This window comes from Arachis ipaensis, chromosome B09, assembly GCF_000816755.2.
Source record: "Arachis ipaensis cultivar K30076 chromosome B09, Araip1.1, whole genome shotgun sequence".
Classification (NCBI taxonomy): Eukaryota; Viridiplantae; Streptophyta; class Magnoliopsida; order Fabales; family Fabaceae; genus Arachis; species Arachis ipaensis.
This window is the reverse complement of record NC_029793.2, coordinates 132,299,201-132,317,136: the sequence shown is the minus strand read 5'-3', so window position 1 is coordinate 132,317,136 and position 17,936 is coordinate 132,299,201. Positions and strand designations below refer to the sequence as shown.

The 17,936-nt window shown below is 37.5% G+C and overlaps 1 protein-coding gene and 3 long non-coding RNA genes across 8 annotated transcripts in view; 2 read left to right on the top strand and 2 right to left on the bottom strand.

Annotated features, from left to right (window-relative positions):
* LOC110266242 overlaps window positions 1-9,022 on the top strand; it is a 13,509-nt gene extending 4,487 nt beyond the window's left edge. The window contains exon 2 of the long non-coding RNA XR_002353334.1: window positions 8,800-9,022. This is a non-coding gene — a long non-coding RNA (uncharacterized LOC110266242). The remainder of the gene's footprint in view (window positions 1-8,799) is intronic.
* LOC110266241 lies at window positions 3,878-6,335 on the bottom strand. The gene is made up of 2 exons (XR_002353333.1): window positions 5,725-6,335; window positions 3,878-4,330 (listed from the first exon to the last, which is right to left on the bottom strand). It is a non-coding gene; the product is annotated as an uncharacterized LOC110266241 (long non-coding RNA).
* On the top strand, window positions 6,453-7,605 carry LOC107618068. The gene is made up of 2 exons (XR_002353332.1): window positions 6,453-6,928; window positions 7,081-7,605. It is a non-coding gene; the product is annotated as an uncharacterized LOC107618068 (long non-coding RNA).
* LOC107618067 overlaps window positions 8,969-17,936 on the bottom strand; it is a 10,457-nt gene continuing 1,489 nt past the window's right edge. Inside the window, exons 1-3 of one of the 5 annotated variants that reach the window (XR_002353329.1) lie at window positions 10,198-10,594; window positions 9,844-9,992; window positions 8,983-9,389 (exon numbers count right to left, since the gene is read on the bottom strand). Coding sequence is in view for 1 of the 5 variants with exons in the window: in XM_016320000.2 (XP_016175486.1) it covers window positions 9,187-9,389; window positions 10,198-10,585 (591 nt within the window). In the remaining 4 variants the exon portion in view is untranslated. Of the gene's footprint in view, window positions 9,390-9,843; window positions 9,993-10,197; window positions 10,601-17,936 lie in introns of those variants that run through there. The other 4 variants (XR_002353331.1, XR_002353328.1, XM_016320000.2 and 1 more) reach the window with 4 other exon arrangements.

Here is a 17,936-nt window from a genome sequence, read left to right as displayed (position 1 = left end):
ATTTGATGGATAAGTAAGTAAACTCAATTAGAATTTTATTTTTTAACGGTGTTGTTGATTTGTTTAGCTATTTTTATTTATGTTAATTTATCTTTGGCAGCTACGAGGAGGATATAGTTTTTTCAGAGCTTACAGCTCGTAGAGATGTATTCAGGAGCTTGATGCCAGGAAAGCCAATCATTTCTCTTGTGCTAGACTTAGTAGCAGATATGATGAAGACAGAGTTGACCAGAGAAAGTGGTTATTAGTTTTTACCCACAACTTTTGCGGTCAGTATATAAGAGTGTATACTAAAATAATATTGGTAGTTGTTATTTGTATTGCGCATATAAACTAGTGGCTGAAATAATGTAGCTGTCAGAGAAGACAAAATTGGATCCCGACCGTCTGCCGTCTTGTATCACATATGTTTATTTGGGCAAAGTTGACTGCTTAAAAAGAGTAAGTTTATATAATTTTAAATTTATATTGGCAAATATTGGCATAAAATATTTTTAATAACTAAAATGACTTTCTCTTGATTAGGTCTTTATCCCTGTATCTGAATCTACTGATGAAGGTCATGAACACTGGTACCTCGTAGTGATTGATCGTGTTAAAAGACAAATTATTTTGCTAGACCCATTTCCCATTGAGAAATAGTTCAAGCGAAAGAAGACAGCCTTGAAATTAGTAACTATATTTTCCTTTTTTTTTGTTAATTATCTACATATATGACTAAAAAAGCAAACTCTAACTAGACATAAACAAGCCATTTATTTGGACGAGGTATTGGAAGATCGTTCATTCTATGACTTTGAGACCACTCCAAATCTGATTTCTTCACAGTTTGAATTTGAAGAGCCAGAAGGCCTTCCCACCCTCGAAGCTGGATCGTAAGATCGTATAATTAGTTGTTATTGATATGAAATTTATGCAATTATATAATATTCTAATATAGCTTCCTCGATATGTAGGAATGATGCGGGTGTACGGGTTGCAAGTTGGATGATAGCTTGTGTTGAAGATGATCATTTTAACATAAAGGTAATATTATGCACTAATCTTTTCCTTCGTTCTTTCTTTTATATTTAGGTAGTTAAGCCTAATGTATAATTATTCAAATTTTATTAGGTGGATGATGGGGTTCGCATGAAGATTGCCGTCTCACTCGTGTCAAAGAATCATAATATGATCAGCTATAGGGTCAAAAGAAATGCCATTGAAAATCTTAATAAGCTGTATGATAATCACCATCGTGATGATTATGAATTCCCACAGGATTAGATTTACAACATAGGATATTTTTTATTATTTTTGTTTTTATTATTTTCTTGTGGGCATATGAATTGTCTAGTGACATACGACATTATATTTTGTTTACGTTTGTGTTGATATTTGTTTGCCGGATTATTTAATATCTCCATTTGACTAGAGATATAAGTATTATTATTTTTAGGAAAAGTATGAGGAGCCAATATCCTAATTGTACAATGCATACAATGGGGTTTAATTGTAATTAAAATTAAACTATAGGTAACTAATTAATTGTTTCATATTTAAAATTTGAATAAAATTAGGATTATCCTCAGTGACCTCAACACAAACGGCAGCCCTAATTCTAATCTCCTCTCAGCGCCGTTCTTCTCCTTTTTTCCTTTCAGCACCGGCATCCCCGCTTCCTCCCTCATGCTGCCATCATCCATCGCACCAAGCTCCCCTCGCGTCGCCTCCTCAATTGCACCCCAGCGGACGCGTCCTCCCTCATGTCTCCCTCCACCATGATACAACGACCCCAACCATCGTTAGCACGGTTGTTGAAGCTCGCCACCATTTGCTGCCCGACGGCCTCCTCCCTGCTCACCACCGGGCTTGTTGCGATTCTGCTCTCCACGACTGACGCCCACCAACACGATAATCTTCTCTTGGTAGTGATGTTTCAATTTGTATGTTTTTAGTGTCATTAATTTTTCAGATTTGAATAAAAGTTTGTTGGATATTTTGTGGATTTTTTTTTATCATTATTCTGATTAGTCATGGGAACTCAAGGACCAACTGATCACAACTCTCTTACTAATGGCTTTGTAAGTCTCTGTATCTATCTATCTTTTTGTATATTATTTTTATCATTATTGTATTTGCAACAAATAAGTTCTTGTTTCTGCCTAAACATGAATATGAATTTGACCATGAATAGAGAACAAAATTATTACTATTTAAACCGTTAAAATAAATCCTTTATTCACCATATTTTTTCCTCAATTTTGTTGTGGCTTGTTGTCCTGTTGCTCATTGTTTGTTTTATCCCGAACACAATGATGTTGAAGTCTCTTTCTTTTTTCTTCCTTTATCTCTTTCTTTTATGAAAAATCGCAAAAAATTATGAGAATTTTGTGGAATAATAAACGTCCTTTTTTATTATTTTAGTCTAAAATATTTTATTTTTCTATGTTTTGGGGTTTCTTTCTCATGAGGTTGGATGTTTAATTTACTCATTGAAAATTTTTTTTCCAAAGATGAAATTTATAGAAATTATTACTTTGTAACTTTCAGAAGACCAAAGCTTTTGGGATGATATTGAAGAAGAGCCAAGGTCTTTGGGTCCTCTTAGTCTTCAACAGGTACCGAATCAGGATTGTTTGCTTATTTCTATCAACTTCACTTAATGGTGAGTTTCTTTCTTTTTTTTTCTTTTTCTATTTTTTTTAAATAAAGTATAGGCATACAATGAATGTAGCCAATGGTCTAGTTATCCTGATATGTGCAGTTTGTTATAGAATATTTGATCTTTTGAGACATAATTAAAGAATGATCCAACATTGTGTTATGAGATGTTCACATAACTGCATTATTATGCATTCTCACAAAAGGTATAGAAAATAAAAAGAAAACAAAGTTTGTAGAATGATAAGTATGTGCTTGGTTTTCGTGATGACAAACACTTAGTCTTGAAATCTTTTTACTAACCTCTGAGTCCTACAGTAGATACATTGAAGATTGAGCAAAGAAGGTCAAAGATTCTGAAAACAGACAACACTTGGATCCATAGAAATAATGAACAGCAGCTGCTTTTCGGGTGAAGTTTGACAATTTCATCTTCTTGATGTATTTAGGCGACCACCTTCTCAATGTAGAAGAGATTATGTATGACGAAGTTGTTGTAAAATCAACCTATGTACTGAATATGATTATTTCTATTAGTTTATTAGTTATTATATTGTATGATGATAAACATTATTTCTAGAGCAGATTAAATGTGTTATTGCGTTGATGTAACTGCATTCTTTTCCCTTTGTTTTAGAAACAATAAACTGATATATTATCACTGTACAAATTATTAAAATAAGACAACTAACATGCATTATTGTCATATCCATACAAAAAATATGGTCCCCAAAGTTTATTATAGTTTCCTCAAAGACTAGCAGGGTCCATTGGTGACACGGAAACAATACCACTTTCAAGAAAGAATTAAAAAAATGAAAAAGTTAGAGCAAAGCCAATTAAGCTCTCCCTTGGACCCCTGCTATGAAGTTTCTAAGTTATCATATCTTGTTGCAAACTGTGTTTGGTTTTTGTGATGACAAGTACCACTTTTCTTTTGTTTTTTTCAAAAGAAATATACGATTCAAAACATATGTTGGATGTTCGGTCATTTAGATTATATAACACCACTTAGTGTAGTGACTTTATTATTATACTTACACACATATGTTATAAATAACTAGATGTTCACAATTACTGTATAAGTCGATGGTTGATTTCGGGGCTTCGCCCTGTGTTCACTTTAGCACCCGTTCAAGTTAACGATCATGAACTTTGCTCAAGGTTGACGATCGTGAATTAAATGCTTAACCAAATTCAAGTCATTCCCTTTGAGATACGAAACATGAATCCCTGAATCAAGGCATAAGAAGCTGGATGTTCATTTCAATAAGCATATGGATGGTTATTTTCATAAACAACATGGATGTTCATTTTGATTAACTAGTAACTATGTCATGCCTAAATAATTATAGATCAACAGAGTCACAAGAATTCAAAAAGTAAAAAGATCGACCACAACTACGTCCTGCTACTGTCCCATAATAAACTCCCAATACTTTAACCAGTACATTAGCCAAACAAGCAAATTCAACGTTACGCTAAAACATAAGCAGCCTACTTTAAATCACAAGAACTTTGTTCAAAGTTAACGATCATGAATTCAATGCTTAACCAAATTCAAGTCATTTGCCCATCTGATTTTTCTTTGACGACTGCAGAATTCAGGACAGTTGGAACGTAGTTACTGGGTAATTATTCACTATGTCCTCTGCAACCCAGTGCAAGATGCTCTTCGGTATATAACCTGGTAAAAAATTAGAGAGAATTCCCTCAGAAACAGAATGGATTCCCTCAGCAAGAATTTAATGGGTATCCGAGACCAGCTCAACCAATTATAAACACAGAAATCATCAAGGTAAATTAGTTTCACACAATGCAACAACATGGCAGCCCAAGAAAGCAATGTTTACATCTAAAAAACAACCATACCAATGGATATTAAATTAGGCATTGATTTCAGTAAAAAAACCAGGACTTGCTATTTCAAATCAGAACTTGGTTTGATGATCATGCATGCATTTGTTTAATTAACAAAAAGAGAAAAAAAAAACCCATCAAACATCACCCGATTCAAACAAGCCTTCAACATAATAAAATCAAAATGGCATTCACGATCATGAAAATCAACTCTCCATATGTCTACAGAATAACCATCTTTACTTTCTCATGACTTATATTCTGAGCCTAGTTGCTTAAGAGAAAAACCCGTCCAAGATAAAAAAAAATTAGTCAAGTAAGCAAAAAATTGACTATGAAAACCAACCATCCGATTACATAATAAAGTAACCATCCAATTAATGTCAACTAAAGAACGCCGCAGGTCAACTAAATTACCCTACATTGCATGCAAAGGTCCACATAGCGAGAAAGAAAAAAAATACTATGATATTTAAACCGAACTTTTGCGACTCTTCCTGCGAAATAGTACATCAATTGCAACCATCTACGGCCGTACGGTTCAATTCAATCAAATTGCAACATCTGAAGTTTTAACTATGAACAATGAGGCACCTCAACAACATAATCTAATGAGAAAATTCTGATCATGTATGCATTTGTTTACTAAACAAAAAGAGACAAAAAAAAACCATCAAACATCAACAGATTCAAACAAGCCTTCAACATAATAAAATCAAAATGGCATTCACGATCATGAAAATCAATTCTCCAAATGTCCACAAAGTAACCATATTTACTTTCTCATGACTTATATTCCAAGCTTAGTTACATAAGAGGAAAACCCGTCCAAAATAAAAAAAAACTTTAGTCAAGTAAGCAGAAATCGACTATGAAAACCAACCATCCGATTACATAATAATGTAACCATCTAATTAATGTCAACTAAAGCACGCTGCAGGTTAACTAAATTACCCCACATTGCATGTAAAGGTCCACATAGCGAGAAAGGAAAAAAACAATATGATATTTAAACCGAACTTTTGTGACTCTTCGTGCGCAAACAGTACATCAATTGCAACCATCTACACCAACATATTATGCCAAACGGTCCAATTCACTCAAATTGCAACAGCTGAAGTTTTAACTATGAACAATCAGGCACCTCAGCAACATAATCTATACATACAGCTAGAAGCAACAACAAAAGGGACCATGAAAATCAGAATTTAGCCAACTAACCGTGGGTTGTCGACGACAATCTGTGCTCACGGCTTCAACTGGCGGACCCCGGAAGCAGGACCCAGCCCGCAGGCTGACGCAGGTCACGCACCCGACCCGTGTTATTGGCGCTGCAAAAGACACCCGATCCAGAGTTCCCTTGCCAAGCGAAATAGCTGTCACCAGGCACGGTCGACGCGCGCGTAGGAAGGATGGGCGGTGCACTTCGGGTCGGCGCTGATGGAGGCTCCAGGTCCTGCGGCGGTAGGACGTGCAGCGGCAAGGGAGCGAATCGGTTGCTGCCTGGGAGGGTTGACGCGTGCGAAGGAGGCAATGGCGCTACAGTTCTGTTCACCGTCGGTGCAGGTTCAAGGTCGGGTGGAGGCGCGGGGATGGGATGTTCAGCGGCGACTTTGGGTAGCTGTTCTGGATAGGGTTACCGTCAGTTGAGATTAGAGGAATGGATGAAAATTAGGATTAGGGATTATGTGGTTTTGTTAAACATAAAAAATGAACATCCCTTTTGAATATAGAATAAATGTGGGTTATTTTTAATTTTATTTCATATTGGGCCATATAAACAACCCATTGTATACATTGTACAGATATCCTATTGTCTCCCTAGCGGGACTCTTATTTTTAAGGGTGGGTTTTCTTGACCATCATTATTACTTCTATGTTTTATGATTTTTTCGCTAGTGATGCTTATTATTATGCCATTTTGACATTATGATTGATTTGATCATAATTAGATAGATTCAAAATCAATACATATTAGCTAATATTAGTATCTTTAATATATGAATTGAGCTCTGTTGGGATTTGAAGTGAAGATTTTTCCTTTTACTTTTGTTTTATCTTATTTATTTATTAGCTCTGAGGGATATTTCTTTGCATTTTGATCATTCCCTCTTGATGTGGGAGTTCTAGTGCAAGTGGGGTTTTTTCTTTTTTTCTGGGATTTTGAAGTGGAAGTGGGAGGTCGAGTGATTTGGATTATACCCGAGAGAAGGGGCTGGTTGATGCAGCTTTTGTTTAAATACTTAAAAGTTCATTTATGCTCAGTTTTGAATATGCTGCCTGATCAGGGAAAAAAGGTAAAGTTACTCAGCTCATATGTATATTTAGATTCACATGTATGTATCTTAATATGTTTTGTATTTTTTGGGGAGGAATCTAGTGGATGTTGAGGGGTAGGGAATGATATGTGTGGTGACTTGCCGAGGTATCTATTGCCTATGTATGAATTTATACTCTTTTGGTGATTGAAATTTAGTTCTGTTATACAATCTAGTATTTTGTTTTTTCTGTCTTAGTTGTGTGCTGGATATGGGGCTTGTGTGTTTGTTTACTAAATAATAATTCCTCTTGCAACAGGATGGAAGTTACGGGTTCCACAGGAAGAGTGAGCAATCTAAATCTAGAAATTGTTAATGGTTTGAACACTTAGTCAATCAAGGCATTGTAGAGGATGAATCGAGTGCTGCTATTGGCATAATGTTTCTTGAGGAAGGTGACAGATGCAGAAAATGTATTGCCGTTTTGGTAGGCCTTTCTAGTAAGCTTAATTCCTCAAAATTTATTGATTCCATGAAAACAACAATGTCTTGTCTGAATATGCGGCAAGTTGAATTTCGCACAAGGACCTGTCAAATACTATATTATTTTGTATATATTACGAGTCTTGAAAGAAACATTACTCGTTATAGCTATTTATCATTTAGGTCTTTAGTTGAAATCCATAGAAGTTTTAATTTTCATGATTGCCATGTAGTTCTTCTTGGGTGATTTGTTCTTTAATTCTATGGTAACTGACCTTAAGTATTAGTACGAATGAGGTCATAGATTTGTTGAAAACAATCTCAATATGATGAATTGCTGATCAATTCCTAAATTGTATTATTCAAAGTAGCTTAATTCCTCTTTCTTTCTTTCTGCTGAAACATTCTAATTTCAACACAAAAACCTGGTATTTTTATTGTACCAATTTATACTTTCTCATGTTATTAGTTATTGACTGTGTATGAATCTGAATAAAATTCTGGATAAACACATGGAACTTAGCAGATATTAGCACATGCCTTCTCTTTGCTATATGTCAGACTTATTCATGCTTTTATGTTAGACTTCATTACGATTTTGTCATTGCCAATAGGGTTATTTAAGCATAAGACCATAGTTCCGTTCAAGCTTTGTGGTGGTTTAGAGATTGATTGTTGCTCCTCTTCTTACTTTGGTCTCTATTCTATTCACTCCATCAGCTTCCTTTAAATTATTAGTTATATTTGGTTATTCGTAAGTAGCAATAGAATTAACACTTATAACCCTGTTCTCAATGGAATTAGTGTCTTTGATTTGCAAATTGTTGAACATGGACATGCTTTCATTATTGTATTATCCTGGGTAAAGAGACTTCCTTCAATTCTTTCAGTATTCCTTTCCTTATTTCCAATACATTTTGGTTAATGCTGATGGCAAATTGAGTCAGGAAACATATTAGGCTATAATCAATGACATTTTAAATCTTGAAGCTGAACATGGTGACAATAATGATCGACTTTACAACAGAATATGCCAAAGATGTATAAAAAAAGATGGTTTAGTTGATGCTGGTGATTAGTTTTTCAACTGAATATACTATTTGGAATAGTATAATGATTGCCAGGTAATTTCTGAGTTTCTGTGAATATGAAAGTATTTGATCACTTCCGGTATCACTGATATTCAAGCTAATAGTTTGCCTACAATGGCTTACAGGGAGTGTTTCCTCTAATTTCATTATGTTGGCCCTTTATTTTTATGCCTTATTTATTTGTTGAAGTTGATCATCTTGTCCTTTGTGGCATTTGAGCACAATGATCTTTGTGATGCCATTCTACCTTAATGGTCTTTGGATAATAAACTCCTGTCATGGAAAAAATTCTATACATCTTTATCTAGATAAATTGATGTAAGAATGTACTAAATTATTAAAATGAGGAACCCATATAACGCATATGACCAAAAAATATATAAATTAATAACAGTCATAACACAACTTAAGATAATGTAGATTGACATCTAGATATAAGTTTTCATGTTAACTTATGCGAACAGAATAACCCGTGAAAAGTGTTTCATTTTGAATGCAAAGATACACCAAATTCATGTCAAATTGCGTTAAAGGTAAACAGTGTTTGACTTTGAAGGGTTATCAGTAAAATTTACTGAACTGCTCAAACATGAAGCAGTTGTAAATGGGAAAAATCGAAAAAATCATAAGAAAACAAGACAAACTCATCAAGGAAGATGGCTTTCTTATATACATATATACAGGAATCACACACATAATCACAAAAGGCAAAACAAAAACAATTGACAAAATAGTGTTAAACTATTTCATTGCATGCATTGCAACAAAAACTAAGTTGCTAATAGTAAACATTATTCATCCCAGAATACAACCCTCATGAGTCATGACCATACACCATATTGGCCACAGTATCACTTCCATCGCTTGAACATGCCATGCTTCCAACGCTTGCCGAATTTGCCATGCTTAAATTTCCCATTCTTAAACTTCCCATGACCAAAGAACCCATGATGATGACCATAATGAGCATGAGTCAAATGGTGAGCACCATACATAGCGGCCGCAGCAGCAGCACCCCCTGCTAACATTCCACTAACGCCACCAGGCCAGTGCCCTGTTACAACAAGAAGTCAGTACCCACCATGGCTTCATATTGAAATCAAATCATAAGCCTTCATCCGGAGAAGCAAAGATGCATTATCAACATAAGCACATTCCAGAAAACATTAGGTGAGAGTCCTATTAACAGTGGCAGAGCCAGAATCTTAAGTTGTGAGGCCACATGGTTCAAAAAATTTTTAAGTAACCAACAGCATCAAATGATCCAACTAGCGCTCAACCATGTGGGATAAAGTATTTCATATGTAAACTATTTCACATAGAACATATATTGTAAAGTTTGTTATCTATTCACCCTAATCCTAATCAATAGATCAGATGACAATAGCTTCAAGTTTCATTGACAAGAGAAACAAAAGATAAACAAAGAGAGCAAAACAGAACACAGTATTAAATTACATTATGGAAACATGAACTGGCATCCAATGAGGGAAGTTACAAAAAAAAACCTGCCAAAATGTGTAGTAGCCTCGTCACTCGTGAGCATATATGAAGAATTCCTTTTCGGATCCACTTGGCCAGAACTTATACGGAAACTTGAGAAAGATCAAATAATCATTCAACAAGCTAGGCAAGATCAAATAATCAGTCAACAACCCTGATAATTAGTAACAAATTCAACTCTGATGATTTTTAGCAAAGAAAAAAAAATTAAACTCGATGATTATTCAGCAACATAGCAACAAATTCAAGATTCAATCACTAACAAATTAATTGATTACCAATTCAACATCATCTCAAAATACAGGGAGAAGGGAATCTGGGAAAGGGAGAACAGGGGAAGTGATGATGCGTGGACTTACCAAGGGCGACTGGGTGACGAAGAGGACCCGACCCTAGAAGAGGATGAGCGACGAAGCAAGTGAAGATCCTACAACAGTCCACGATCCACGGCGACTCGTGACGGCGATTACTTGAAACCAGAAGATGACGAGCGACGACGATCCGACGAGTGCTTCTGTTGCCGGCGAGGAGGAGCACAGGGAAGGCCGCGAGACGTTGAAACGCTGGCGATGACCTCGATTGCGAGACAAGAGAGGAGAGAGGGAGAGATCTTGCGTGCGACGCACAGTGAGACAGATGAGAGAGATCGAGCAGAGAGAGACAGAGAGAGAGGATAGGAAGAGGAGAGAAGAAGATAAAGAATACTGAAACCTTCAGAGGCGTGAACGAGAGGGTTTCTGAACCCATATGAAGAACAATTTTGGTTTTTTGTTTTTTTAATATGTTTAACCCAGATGAAGAAGAATTTTGATTTTTTGTTTTTTTAATATGTTTTTTTTTGTTGTTTCAATTATTTGAAACTATAAAATTATGATTAATTGAATTTTAAAATTTGATTAATTTAAAAGGATATTTTTGTCTAATCAAATAAAGGAAAGATGTTTAAGACTTTTTATAAAATTAAATAAAAAATATATTTTTATTTTAATTTAATTAAAGGGGTGTATTAGTAAAAGTGGTGATATAATATATATTTAAAAAAGAAAAAATTAAATACTGATGTAGAAAATAAATTCCACATGGCTTGTTATTACTTGTCCGTATTTAAATATATCGGTACGTATGAATTTATCATCGTATCGTAACAAACACCTTTATTAACTTGTTTACTTTAAAATAATTTGATCTGCTTTTAATTAATATTAGCAATTTTTTTTTTTAGAAATAATTCAAATTTAATTCATCGTATCCTCATTACGTCCCCATATACCTCTCCACCTCCCAATTGAAACAAGTTGAACATAATTTCTGGGAAGGAAATTAAAGGTTTGTGTAAAATTACTTTTGGTCAACGCCATTAATATTAACATTAAGAGGTGGGGGATGTGTTCCAATTAACTTCCAAGTTCTCATTATATAAAGCATGACCGAATAGAGGTACCTCTCAAACTGAGTGCATCACCAACCATGGCTTTTGCCGATTTATGCTCAACTTGCATTGCTCCCAATATTTATTCTAACTGTAATTAATATATATATATTTGCTTCTAGAAATTTATATACGTTTGTCAGTTAAAAAACCTCTAAATGACTCGATAATAATCCTCTAACCTGCTGTGAGTGGACACATTGAAAACCATTCACGCTGCTCTTCCCACCAATGTGTTTATTTTCCACATCTAATTTATTTGATGATATTTCAACTCATTACATAGAAAATATATATTTATGGAAACTTGTTTGTTGTTCCTAACTATTATGATTTAAACGCATACTTTTTTATTGAATCGCCAACCTTTTAAAATTTATATATCAAATTGTCATTCTTTTACATTTAGGTTTGTATCTATTTAAAAATTTTGTATGGAATAGATTCAAATAGAAAATTTAATGAACAGAGAAACCCTTGACTTTGTTAATTACTTCTTGTTATATAGTATTTTTTTTTATACCTGTGCTATGGATGTGATCAATGAATGGGTTCATATTACTATAGGTACCAGTGGATTTGATGTACTAGTAAAAGAGGAGGGACGGAAAGTCTATAGTTGGCAATGTAATGTGGATAATGTGGCAAATAGTGTTGCTGTACCGAGTCACTTGAAAAATCAAACGACAAAGGTATGCAAGGGTGTAGCTACAACGTCTATAGGGCCAACAAAGCTGGTAGACTATGGTGATCAGGCAGCGGTAGTTGCTACGGAGGTGCGACGGAAAGTGGTTGACGATGAGGATATAATCATAAATTCAGACTCGATTTTGAATGAGTGGAGTTATGACAATTCAAGGCACTATCAATGGAAACTGATAACGTATCAGCCAATTGATGGCAATAATGAATACTCGGCAAATTTGGTGAGATATGATTACAGTAACGAAGTGGATTCAGAGGCTACCGTCCCTTGGAGCTATAATGATAACCATAATGGGCTGGGCAAGGTGTGTGCTAAAATGTGATATATATAATAAGGTGGGCTGGGCCAGCAATGCTGATAACTATAGTAGATGTGCTATGGGCCAAGAGGGCCTACGGACTGTTTCTAATGTTAAGAAGCGCGCTGCTGAGGACTCTCCTGGGCTGGATCCGCGTGTGCTGGGTCGGGTCAGCGAACACCAAAGGGAAGGAACCGGATCTGGCAATGATTCACGGCTGCTAGGGATTCCTTGCGCATTAGGGGGCGATGGCGCTACGGCTTGCGAGGGAGTCCCCTGCGCTGAAGGCAACCAACACGAGCAATTGAATGGTGGTGGCTCACATCGGGGGCTCTGTTTGGTGGACACTGTTTTGGCGCGGGGAGTACGTGCAGCCCGTGGAGAAGCTCGACTGGCGCATGGCGATGGAGGCGGCAGCGGCCATTAATTGTCAACGAAGCCACTCCCCGGTCAGTTGGTGGTGGGCAGTGGGTAACCGGAGCTGTTGGTGGCAAGAAAAATGAAAGAGGGAGCCAAGCGGTTGAAGCAGAAGACCAAATAAGTAGAAAACAAGCAGAAAGGGTTGTTGGGCCTGAGATGTGGGATGAAAGGCTACTAGGGGTTGAGGCTGTAAATGAAGGGGTGGACATCGAACTAGATAATGGTAGTAATTCTGGAATTCGCCGGTGGAGATAAGGAAGAATTAGCTAATAAAAGTCTTGGAATCGGCTCCTTGGGGGACAGAAAGCTCTCGGATCAGTATGATAGACAGTGTGTTGGTGACAGACAGGACCACCTAGGAGAAGAAGAGCATGACCATTATGATGACGGCAGCAGCACAGAGTATCCAAGATTGGAGGAGCACATGATGGAAAATAAAAAGACTTGGGAATTAGCCAAAGAATCAGGATCTATGCCGTGTAATGAAGAAGATGACATTATGACTATCCTCCAAGAATAGAATGAAGAAATTGTTCAAAAGAGAAGACTGGCAAAACAGAAGGCTAAAGCAAGACGGAATAGGCCCAAAATTCACAAAAAGGTGTGTAATAAAATCTTAAAATGATTTTAAGTTCTTGGAATGTTAGGGGGTTAAGGGGCGATGGGAAGTTGGGGATGGTAAAGGAATTAAAGAGAAAATTTAGATTGAATTTGTTAGGCCTGGTAGAGAATAAAAGATAAATAGTGACCAGATTTGATGTCTTAAAAATTTGGGGGAATGGTGCGGGAAGGGAATATGTGGGGTCTAATGGTGCGTCTGGTGGACTGTTGTTAGTATGGGATAATGACTTCTTTAATATGAGAAATTGCTATAAAGGAGAGAGGTGGTTGTGCGTTGAAGGGATATTGTAGGAAAATAGTGTTATCTGTGCATTCTTCCTGGTCTATGACTCGCATTCAAGAGATGAAAAACTTGTTGTGTGTTAGGAATTGAGCTACATAGCCGGTTTGTGTTACGGTCCCTGTTGTTTCTTGGGGGACTTTAATGAGATTCTACAGGTGGAGGAAAGGCGTGGCAATGATAGGCTACCTCTGTTGGCAGAAGACTTCAAGGATTAGATAAATGACATGGGACTGGTAGACTTGCCGCTGACTGACCGTAGATTTACATGGTTTAGAGGGCGATCTTGTAGCCGTATTGATAGAGCTCTGGTTAGCCTGGAATGGCTTGAGGTGTTCCCTGAGTCTCGCTTGAGAGGGGGGTCATGGGGCCTGTCAGATCACTGTCCTATTATAGTGGATGATAAGAGGCCAAGGGAGGGTTCGAGACCGTTTCGAAGTCTAGATTCATGGTTCACGCATGAAGGGTTTCTAAGGATGGTCAAAGAGGAATGGAAGGAGTTAGGAGAGATACAGTTCACTGAGAAATTGAAGGCATTGACGGATCCTTTGGAAAGATGGCATAGAGCTAATTTTGGGGACATGGACAAGAAAATTATGAAGTTTGAGGAAGAGATCAAGAAGATAGATGATATGGTGGGTAACAGAGTTTATGATGGAACGGTGGAGGCAAGAAGAAAGGCATTAGTTGTGTGCTGTGAGAAATGGTATGTGAGGAAATAACTACATTGGAAGCAGATGTCGAGGTCTAGGCATGTGAGGGACATGGATAAAAATACAAGATACTTCCACAACTTAGCGTCTGCAAGAAAGAGAAATAATAGGATTGTTGCACTGGTCATTAATGGACGTTTGATAAGAAATCAAGCTAGGATCAAGATAGCCATCAACGAGTTCTACAAAAATTTATATCATCAAGAGAAGTCTCCGTTGGTGGGACTCAGAGATGGTCTGGTGGATGTGATCAGTGAGGAGGATGCTAAGGCTCTAGATGTGATGGCTACAACATGAACTTCATAAAGAAGTGCTGGGATGAAATTGGCAATGAATTCACGGCAGCAGTATTGAATTTCTTCCAATATTCAAAGCTACCGGCAGATGCTAATGTTACGTGGGTGGCGCTAGCCCCCAAGTTTACTGGTGCTAAGAAAATCAAAGACCTGCGACTAATTAGCATGGTTGGGTGTGTGTATAAGGTGATCTCGAAGTTGCTGGTGAGGAGAATGCGAGAAATTATGCCAGGGCTAGTAGGTGAGACACAAAGTGCTTTTGTCAAAGGTTGAAAGATTCATGATGGGCCCTTATCGCATGTGAAATTGTCCAATGGTTCAAGCTGAGGAAGAAGGAAGCGGCAATTATAAAATTGGATTTCCAGAAAGCATATGATACAGTTAAGTGGAGTTTTGTGGACCTTGTACTACAAAAGATGGGCTTTGGAAAATGATGTAGGGGTTGGATAATGTAATTTGTCAGTACGTGTTCTATGTCAGTGCTGATTAACGGCTCGCCTTCTAAGCCTTTCAAGATGGAAAGAGGACTGCGACAAGATGATCCTTTGTCTCCTTTCTTATTTGTACTTGTGGTTGACGTGCTACATCGGATGATTGGAGAGGCTATCAGGAACGGCCGTATATCTCCGTTATTGGTAGAAAGAGATCATATAGAGCTGTCGCACCTTCAGTTTGCAGATGATACAATGTTGTTCTGCCCGCCTGAGGAAGAGACCATAAAAAATTACAGAAGGCTGCTTCGTTGCTTTGAGTTGATGTTAGGCTTAAGTATTAATTTTGATAAATCTAACTTGATTCCTATTAATTGTAACGAGCAGTGTGTACAACGTATGTGTAGGGTGCTGGGTTGTAAGGATGCCACCCTTCCAGTAAAATACCTGGGGATCCCACTTGGAGCTAATCTGAGGTTGGTTAAGACTTGGAAGCCAATAATAGATAAAGTGGAGGAAAAGTTTAGCCATTGGAAGGCCAAGGCCCTTAATAAAGCCGGCAAGTTGGTGCTTATCAAATCTGTGTTGAATAGCTTGCCGGTTTATTATTTGAGCTTATATAAGATGCCCAAGGCTGTTGCTGAGAAGCTGATTTCCTTGCAGAGAAGATTTCTTTGGAGTAAGGAGGATGGGAGGAATGGTATGGCTATGGTTAAGTAAGAAGTGGTACAGGCTCCTAGAAGGCTAGGCGGACTGGGAGTTGGAGATGCTGTGGTCTGCAACACAGCTCTTCTGTTTAAATGGTGGTGACGCTTTTCAAAGGAGAAGTGTCCGCTGTGTAAGAAGGTGGTTTGTTCCTGCAATAACCTGGATCCAAATGTGCCCCTGGCCAACCAAGTAATACCTGCTCGGGGGGCCGTGGAGGGATATTTGTCAGTTACAGCTCAAGAATCAAGAAGTGAGATAGAAGATGATCACTGGGTTGTCTATGGAGGTGGGGGATGGGAGAGGTACTCGCTTTTGGGAAGATGTCTGGCTTTCTGAAGGTTCGTTGAAAGATCGTTTTACAAGACTCTTCTCTATTTCAAACCAAAAGGGATCAGTGATAGGGGATTGTGGGTTTTGGGATGGGTTAGAGTGGATATGAAACTTCCAATGGAGACGACAACTGTTCCAATGGGAGATAGATCTAGTGAACCAGCTACACGATGCATTAAGGCTGGTCAGGCTTGCACATGACAGAGAGGATAGGATTGTGTGGAAATATGATAAACATGAAATTTATTCAACTAACTCTTTTGTGCAGGTAATGCAGGCGGAAATGGTCCTGGAGGATATCACAAGCTATAACTTTACTAAAACTATTTGGAAAGGACTAGTCTCGCCATGAGTGGAGTTGTTTGTTTGGTTTGCTTTGACTGGCAGGATTAGTACAAAGGAGAGACTGAGTCGGTTTGGGGCTATCAACCAATAAGATACCTTGTGTGTTTTATGTAACGAAAGTATTGAGTTTGGTCACCACTTGTTTCTTGGCTGTAGTTTTGCTTGGCAGGTTTGGTGTGCATGGTTATCGTATGTCGGTAGACAATGGTCTTGCCCAGGTACGTTGAATGAGCATTTCTTAAGCTGGACAGAGATATCACAAAGGAAGGCGGAGTGCAAGAAATGGATGGTATACTTTTGTGCGATCACCTGGAACTTATGGTTGGAAAGGAACAGAAGGATCTTCCAAAACAAAGGAAAAGGAGTTGAGGAGATTATTAACATGTCCTTTCTGAGTTACAAGGAGTGGTTAGGTGTGGATCCTTTTGTTGTTGATGGCAATGCCAGAGATAACAAAGGGGTATATGTTATTGTAGGTTACAGGGTTTATCATTTTGTCTTATCGGAGTGTGTTCTCTATGCTCCACTTTATGTGTTAAGCTCCTCTTTCTTAGGTCTTCCTCTGCCTTTCGCCCCTTGTCCATCTTCCATCTCATCCACCCTCCTGACTGGATGTTCTATTGGTCTTCTTCTCACATGTCCAAACCACCTGAGACGTGATTCAACCATTTTTTCCACAATGGGTGCTACTCCAACTCTCTCCCTTATATCTTCGTTTCTTATTTTATCCAATCGCGTATGACCACTCATCCATCTCAACATCTTCATCTCTGCCACACTCAACTTATACTCGTGCTCCCCTTTAGCCGCCCAACACTCCGTACCATAAAGCATAGCCGGTCTTATAGCGGTGCGATAGAATTTACCTTTAAGTTTTAAAGGCACTTTTCTGTCGCATATAAAACCAGATGCACTCCGCCATTTTGACTAACCTGCTTGGATCCTATTATTTACATCCTGTTCAATCTCTCTATTATCCTGTATGATGCACCCAATATACTTAAAACTTTTAACTTTTCATAGAATGTTTTCTCCAATCTTCACCTCTATATTAGAATTTTTCCTTCTCAGACTGAACTTACATTCCATATATTTCGTCTTGCTACGGCTTATGCGCAGACCATACACTTCTAGAGCTTCTCTCCATAACTCTAACTTCTTATTTAGGTCTTCCCTTGGCTCTCTCATAAGGACGATATCATCGGCAAAAAACAAGCACCATGGTACAGGCTCTTAGATGTACTCTGTGAGTACTTCCAAGACTAACGTGAAAAGGTATAGACTTAAGGATGATCCCTGGTGTAATCCTATACCAATAGAAAATTCTTCTGTCACACCACCTTGAGTCTTCACACTAATTGTAGCCCCATCATACATGTCTTCAATAAATCATATAATCGTATCATATACAAGTGTAATTTGTTCCTGACAAAAGTTGATCGCATGAAGATGTTTTATTCTTTGAAACTAATTATTATTAAATTATTATTCTAATTTTAATCAAAATAAAAATAATATAAT